The sequence below is a fragment of the Rhinopithecus bieti genome, unplaced genomic scaffold (genome assembly GCF_001698545.2).
Source record: "Rhinopithecus bieti isolate Rb0 unplaced genomic scaffold, ASM169854v2 scaffold_43, whole genome shotgun sequence".
NCBI classification, from domain to species: Eukaryota; Metazoa; Chordata; class Mammalia; order Primates; family Cercopithecidae; genus Rhinopithecus; species Rhinopithecus bieti.
The window spans coordinates 55,356-63,829 of NW_016803060.1; the positions used below are offsets into that span (position 1 = coordinate 55,356).

The 8,474-nt window shown below is 39.6% G+C and overlaps 1 protein-coding gene across 1 annotated transcript in view; it reads right to left on the reverse strand.

Moving 5' to 3' along the window:
* LOC108539451 (IQ domain-containing protein F5-like) overlaps positions 1–8,312 on the reverse strand; it is a 17,954-nt gene extending 9,642 nt beyond the window's left edge. The window contains exons 1-2 of the mRNA XM_017888179.1: positions 8,171–8,312; positions 7,819–7,920 (exon numbers count right to left, since the gene is read on the reverse strand). Of these exons, the coding sequence (XP_017743668.1) occupies positions 7,819–7,920; positions 8,171–8,188 (120 nt within the window). The 5' untranslated portion in view covers positions 8,189–8,312. The remainder of the gene's footprint in view (positions 1–7,818; positions 7,921–8,170) is intronic.
* Positions 8,313–8,474: the final 162 nt, after the last annotated feature.

An 8,474-nucleotide genomic window follows, 5' to 3' on the forward strand; every position in this document is an offset into this window, starting at 1 on the left:
CTCTGTCCCTGTGGCTCTGCAGGGTACAGCCCCCTTGGCTGCTTTCATGGCTTAACATTGAGTGCCTATGCCTTTTCCAGGTAAACAGTGCAAGCTGTCAGTGGATCTATCATTTTGGGGTCTGGAGGATGGTGGCCCTCTTCTCACAGCTCCACTAGGCAGTGCTCCAGTGGGGAGTCTGTTTGGGGGCTCTGACCCCACAATTCCCCCCTGCACTGCCCTGGTAGAAGTTCTCCATTAGAACTCCACGCCTGCAGCAGACTTCTGCCAGGACATCCAGGCATTTCCATGCATCCTCTGAAATCTAGGTAGAGGCTCCAAAACCTCAACTCTTGCCTTCTGCACACTAGCAGCCCTAACACCACGTGGAAGCCATCAAGGCTTTGGGTATGCCCTATTTGAAGCCATGGCCTGAGCTGTATCTTGGTCCCTTTTAATGATGGCTGGAGCTGGAGTGACTGGGGTGCAGGGTACCATGTCCTGACACTGCACAGACTAGCTGGGCCCTGGCCCTTGCCCAAGAAACCATTTTTCCCCTCTAGGTCTCCAGGCCTGTGATGGGAAGGGCTGCCATGAGTGTTTGTGAAATGCCCTTGAGACATTTTCCCCATTGTCTTGGCTATTACATTCAGCTCCTCTTATGTGAATTCTGCAACCTTGAATTCCTCACCAGAAAAATGGGTTTTTCTTTTCTACCACATGGTTAGGCTACAAACTTTCCAACTTTTATGTTCTGTTTCCCGTTTAAATGTAAGTTGCAATTTCAGACCATCTCTTTATGCATATGAGCATACACATTTAGAAACAGCCAGGTAACCTCTTGAATGCTTTGCTGCTTAGAAATTTCTTATGCCAGACTCCCTAAATCATCTCTCTGAAGTTCATAGTTCTTCAGATATCTAGGGCAGGGGTAAAATGCTGCCAGTCTCTTTGCTAAAGGATAGCAAAAATGAACTTTACTCCAGTTCCCAATAAATTCTTCATCTCCATCTGAGACCACCTCAGCCTGGACTTCACTGTCCATATCACTACCAGCATTTTGGTCCCAACCATTCAACAAGTCTCTAGGAAGTTCCAAACTTTCCTGCATCTTCTTGTCTTCTGAGCCCTCCCAAACTGTTCCAACCTCTGCTTATTACTCAGTTCCAAAGCTGCTTCCACATTTTCAGGTATCTTTATAGCAGTACCCCACTCTTGGTACCAATATTCTGTATTATCCTGGTCTCACACTGCTATACAGAATTACTTGAGACTGGCTAATTTATTTTTTTAAAAGAGGTTTAATTGACTCACAGTTCCACAGGCATAACAGGAAGCATAACTGAGAGGCCTCAGGAAACTGACAATCTTGGCAGAAGGCGAAGGGGAAGCAAGCACCTTCTTCACAAGACAGCAGGAGAGAGAGAGAGAGAGCAAGAGGGGAAGTGCCACATACTTTTAAACCATTAGATCTTGTGAGAACTCTTACTAGCATAAAATAGCATGGGGAAATTCGCCCCCATGATTCAATCACTTCCCACTAGGTTCCTCCCCAAACATTGAGAATTCCAATTCAAGGTGAGATTTGGGTGGAGACACAGAGCCAAACCGTATCAGCCAGCTTGACCACACATATTTGTCTTTCAAAATTTCCTTTTCACAAACCTTCTACAAATTTGTTATATCCATTTAGTTTGTCCTGTACTCTTCCTCTTTCCATTTGTGGAATAACTAGTCACTCACTTTAGGACAAAAATTACTGTCTTTTTTTCTTACCTCTTACCTTATAACTTCCTTTACAAAACATCTTATTTTTCCTCACATACAGAGTTGTTTCTCTTATTCTCTAGTTTCAGTTAGCACATATTAGAGTTTTAATCCCTAGTATTCTTAATTTTTGATGAAAACTAATAAGCCTTGTGAGCTGTTTTATATCAGCATTCTGTAGATGAGCAGCATTTTCATAATTTCTAGAGACATGTTTACTTGTAATATAATTTTTCATGTTTATTAACAGACCCAAATATATTTACCTTCTCTATACCACATAAAAACTGGATGCCAAAGTATATGAACTTTAAATTTATGTTCAGTAATTAACGTTTTAATATTTTAACTTTCTTAGAAATAACTTAGACATTTAATAAATATTTATTACTTAATTTAATGTAACTTTTAGATTTCAAGTTACTAAAGATATTTTTGAAACTGTAAATTTTTATCCTGCTTACATTTACCTAATTCACTCCTAGCAATTGCTCAAATTGCTCATTAAACAAAGCTGGCCATTGAAGGAGTTCATGAAATGCCACTCCAAAATATGCTGCTTTGGTGTACTAATTACTTCAAGCTGAAGGTACTTGAAAAACAGCAAAATTCAAAGGGAGACTTTCTCTGAATTCCCCTTATCTGCCTAAAGACAGATCCTCCAAAAGGAACTCAACTATTTTCAATCCTCTCCCTGGGAGTTTCATCAACCTGGGAAGATTAACTCCTATAACAGGAGTGGAGACTAGATGTCAACACCACACCCAGATAAACTTTGTTACAAATCATCATCTATTCTTTCAAGAGCTCACTTGTCTTTAACAAAAATCGTTTACTCTGAAGATATCTCTCTTCCTTACCATGTGAACATTTTACCCATGTTATAAACTTTCAGTGCCACAAAAGAAATAGCACTTGAGCATAAATTTTCTCAGCAAGGCAATTTACTTCTATAGAAGGGTGCATCTCACAGATGGAGCAATGGTGACAGCACACCTGAACAAGGGAGGGGAAGGGGTTCTTATTCCTGATGCAGGTAGCCCCTACTGCTGTATTGTTCCCCTATTGGCTAGGGTTGGACTGCACAGTCTTAAGCTAATTCCGATCAACTATTTTAAAGAGAGGAGGGGTATGAGTTGGAGTGGTGAGGTGAGTAGTTTGATGGGGAGGACAGTTACAGAACAGGTGACTCAGGATGACTCAGGTCAGAGCGGTGACCAAGGGTGACTCAGGACAGAGGAGGTGACCAGGGGTGACTCAGGACAGACCAGGTGATAGAGGCTAGGAGGGGGTTGTTTACTGAAACTAGGGGCAAGGAGACGAAGAGAACAAGGAAGTTAAACTTTAAAATGAAGAACAAAGAACAGGGGAGCTGAACATACTGATACATTGGTTCTTTCGAGAGGATCTCAGAATTCATTGTACTTAACAATTTACAAGCTAAAATCTTTGAAGAGGAATTTATTATATCCTACACCTATCCCAGCATGGGGTGGAATCAAAGAATCTTTGCCCTGTTGTCAATTCTTATTTTGATTTACTTATCTGGTCATTGCCCTAAGCATGTCAGATCAGATTTCTCATTGTAATCTTTGACTTCTGGTTTTAAAATTTTTCCAAACTGGAATAGGTACAGCAGACTGAATTGGGGTTCTGTAATGTTAGGGGACCAGCAGAGAGTCCCTCTGGCCCATACAATCTCTGGTATATTAAACCTTCATTTTAACTTTAACAATGTCCATTTTATTTATTCCATTTGTAATAATCATCTAAAATTTTTCTACCCTAAACTTGCATTTTCATAGGGCTGACCCTTAGGTAAAACAAGGAAGAAAACTTACATACCAAAGTCACAAAACTTAGATCTCAAGCTTAAACACTGTTATTTGCCAAGACAAGGAATGGTATAGGTAGAAAGTTCAGTTAAGACGAGGCAGTCAGCAAAGGCGAAGCTCGTTATGTAGATTTACACCAAGGCTTTCTCTCATTACAAAAATTTTTAGCAATTTTCCTTTATAGGTATAAATTTTACAAGAGTTTCATTTTGCATTTAAAATTTTATTTGTATAAATTTATAGAGTACAACTATAATTTTACTACATGCATAGATTGCATAGTGGTGATGTCAGGGCTTTTAGGCTATCCATCACCTGAATAATGTATATTATACCTATTAAGTAATTTGTATTATTTTTATTTTTTAAATTTCATTATTTACATTTTTTTCTTTGTTTCTTCTAAAAAAAAAAAAGAAACAGGATACATGTGCAGAATGTGCAGGTTTGTTACATAGGTATATGTGTGTCATGCTGGTTTGCTGGACCTATTGACTCATTCTCTAAGTTCACTCCCCTCACCCCCCCATCCTCAACAGGTCCTGGTGTGTGTTGTTCCTCTCTCTGTGTCCCACGTGTTCTCTATGTTCAACTTCCACTTGTGAGTGAGAACATGCTGTGTTTGGTTTTCTGTTCCTGTGTTAGTTTACTGAGGATGATGGCTTCCAGCTATTAAGTAATTTTTCATCATACACCTCCTCCCACTCTCTCACCCTCTATCATTCTGCACTCTACATCTATGTGTACCTTTTGTTTAGCTCTCACTTATAAGCAAGAACATGCAGTATTTGTCTTCCTGTTTCTGACTTGTTTTACTAACTCACCTCCAGTTCCATCCATGTTTCTACAAAAGACATGATTTCATTCTTTTTTAGGCTGAATAGTATTCTATTGCATATATAAACATGTTTTTTAATCCAATAATCTGTGGATGGACACTTAGGTTGATTCCCTATCTTTGCTATTGTGAATAGTGCTGCAACAGAGATAGAGGAACAGGTATCTTTTTGATATTATTGATTTCTTTTTGTTTTTAGTAGATACCAGTAGTTCTACTTTGAGTTCTTTGAGAAATCTCCATACTGTTTTCCATAGACATTGTGCTAATTTACATTCCCACCAACAGGGTATAAGAGTTTGCTTTTCCCTGCATCCTCATCATTTGTTATTATTATTTTTTAATATAATAGTCATTCTGACATATGTAAGATGATATCTCATTGTGGTTCTAATGTGCATTTGTCTGATGATTAGTGATATTGAGCATTTTTTCATATGCCTATTGGCCATTTGTAAATCATCTTTAAAAAAAAGTCGGCCGGGCACAGTGGCTCACGCCTGTAATCCCAGCACTTTGGGAGGCCGAGATGGGTGGATCACGAGGTCAGAAGGTCAAGACCATCCTGGCTAACATAGTGAAACCCTGTCTCTACTGAAAATACAAAAAAATTAGCCTGGCGTGGTGGTGGGTGACTGTGGTCCCAGCTACTGGGGAGGCTGAGGCAGGAGAGTGGCGTGAACCTGGGAGGCAGAGCTTGCAGTGAGCAGAGATCGCACCACCACTGCACTCCAGCCTGGGCTACAGAGTGAGACTCTGTCAAAAAAAAGAAAAAAGAAAAGAAAAAGAAAAGAAAAGCAATTACACTAAAGGAGGTGGTTTTTTTTTTTTTTTTTTTTTTTTTTATTTTTTTTTTAACTCCCCTAAAAAAATGAAAACTTTTTTTTTTTTTTTACTTTTTTGATAACTCACCTAAAAAAATGAAGACTTTATGTTTTATCAAGATAATTCCTGAGTTGTCTTTATTACGTTTTTGATTACTTAAGAAATAATCAAAGAGATCACGCCATTGCACTCCAGCCTGGGCGACAGAGTGAGACTCCATCTCAAAAAAAAAAGTCTATTCATGTCCTTTGCCCACCTTTTAATGGGATTATTTGGGTTGTTTGTTGTGAGTTATTGAGTTCCTTGTTTCAAAATAACTAGCTGGGCCAGGTATGGTGGCTCACACCTGTAATCCCAGCACTTTGGGAGGCTGAGGCAGGAGGATCGCTTGAATCCAGGAGTTCAAGACCGGCTGGGCAACATAATGAGATACCATTGCTACAAAAAATAAAAAATTAGCTGTGCATGGTGGCACACACCTATAGTCCCAGCGACTCATGAGGTTGATGTGAGAAGATCACTTGAGCCCAGGAGGTCAAGGCTGTAGTGAGCCATAATCATGCCACTGCACTACAGCCTGGGTGACAGAGCAAGACCCTGTCTCTAAAAAAGTTTTTTTGAAATAAAAATATCCAACTCAATGCCAGAAAAGAATGCATTGGAGACTAATTTAGATAGCCAGCATTTTAATTTAGCTTCTGTTTCTTAACTAGATTGCTAAATACAGGGCAAAGCCCATTAGTAATAGAGCAGACAGAGCATTTCTTCTTCTCCTTCTCCTTCTCCTTCTGCCTCCGCCTCCTCCTCCTCCTCCTCACTTCTTCTTCTCCTTCTTTTTCTTCTTTTGAGACAGGGTCTCACTCTGTCACCCAGGCTGGAGTACAGTAGTACCATCTCAGCTCACTGCAACCTCTGCCTCCAGGGCTCAAGCAATCCTCCCACCTCAGCCTCCTAAGCAGGTGGGACTACAGGCACACGCCACTATGCCCAATTAATTTTTGTATTTTTTTTATACAGACAGGGTTTCACCATGTTGCCTAGACTGGTCTCAGACTCCAGGGTTCAAGTTAACTGCCCGCCTCAGCCTCCCAAAGTGTTGGGATTACAGGTGTGAGCCACTGTGCCCAGCCCAGACAAAGCATTTTCTATGTCTGGACTCATCACAGATAACTATAAACTCAAGAATCTTGTTAGGGCATATTGGTGGTTAGAGAAGCATACATGGTGACCTTAGGGTTTAACTTTTATAAATATTTTTTTCTAGCTTTCTTTTCATCTTTGAGGTGCGATGGTAACTAATTGAAAAGGTTAGCAGATTCCAGTTTTCTTATCAATTAGTTACTTAAACTATTCCTTTTCCCTTGGTAAGGAGTCTTTTAAAAAAGGCAATTAAAAAAATCTTTTTGGAAGCTTCTGCATATAATTAAAATAGACATCCCTGGGTGGGCCTAATTTGGGAGCCCTTATTTTTAAATGCACTTCTTAGATGAATAGTCTTGTTTATCTAGAACATTCTACAAATGACCATTATAATTCCAAATTATTTTTAATAAGATTTCATTGTTTCTGTAAGTATAATCATTTAATGATGGGAATACATTCTAAACCATCACTAGGTGATTTCCTCATTGTGTGAACACCATAGAGTGTACTTACACAAACCTGTAGCCTACACCTATGCTGTAGGATAGAGCTTATATCCCCTAGGCTACAAACCTATATGGCCTGTTACCATACTGAATACTGTAGGCAATTATAACACAATGATAAGTATTTGTGTATGTAAACATAGAAAAGGTGCAGTAAAAATATGGTATAAAAGATTTTAAATGGTAGACCTGTATAGGGCACTTACTGTAAATGGAAGTTGCGGGACACAAAGTTGTTCTAGATCAGTGAGTTAGTGAGTGGTAAGTGAATGTGAAGGCCTAAGACATTATCATGTACTGCTATAGATGATGTTAACACTGTACATGTGGGCTAGACTGAATTTATTTTAAAATTTTCTTTATTCAATAATAAATTGACATTTTAATGTAACATTTTTACTTTATAAACATATTAATTTTTTAAACTTTTTGACCCATAATAACACAGCTTAGAGCATAAACATACTATATAGCTGTACAAAAATATATTCTTTATATACTTATCCTATTAGCTTTTTTCTATTAGAATTTTTTTTGTACTTTCAAAACTATTTTGCTGAATATTACGGAACAAACATACATTAGCCTAGGCCTACACAAGTTCAGGATCATCCATATCACTGTCTTCCACCTCCACATCTTGTCCTTCTGGAACATCTTTAGGTCAAAAACATGCATGGAGCTGTCATCTCCTAAGATTACAATGCCTTCTTTTGGAATTCTTGGTTTATGGTGGTTGTTCTTGAGTAAGGATTAATAGCAACACCTTTCACTCACAAATGTTTCCTAGTTCGGGCAAGAAATTCCATGATTAACCAGTTCTATGAGCCACAGAGAAGACAACCACCACTACTGGGTGGCATGGGTCAGAGATGTTGCAGGTGTGGGGGATCTCTTCCAACCTTGAGGGCCTGCTCTGACTTACCTTTGGTTTGCGGGGAGGAGGCATTTTCTCCCGCTCCATTTGTTTCGACAGTATGGTTTCATCATCATCTTCCATTATGGTTTGGCGAACACGGCCATCCTTCTGTAATCAAATTTTAAAGAGGAGAGGTGTGGGTAGATAGTTCTTTATAGAACTCAGGGCACACTCCCTCACTGTGACTGAATCCCCTGTGTCTGTTCTGTCTGCAGGATACCCAGTTTTCAGCCAAGTTCACCACATCCTTAACCTCTTGGCTTTTGCAGAGACCATAGACACAAGGCTTGCATTCTGATTAACTGTGGGAATTCACCTCCCCCTGCCTGCATCTTTGGGTGAACTGGCTGTCTCTTACACAAAATTGAATGCCCATGACTTGCAGGTAGTTGGTCCACCCCTTCAAGTCTGCAATCCCCTTCAGTGCCCATGATTAGAGGCTAGAGGTCTCCATTATACTCAGGTCTGTACTTCTCTAGCCACCACTGTGGCAGGAAGTGTGAAGGAAGAGAGAGTGTGATGATGTCATAAGGGCACCTATGACTCTGGCATCAGAATGGCTTCCAACAGCTGAGTCTTTTCCAGTGAATATGTGGAACTCTTGTCCATTTTTTTTGCAGACATGGCCACAATTTGACTACAAAAGCAAGCCACTGGAAATA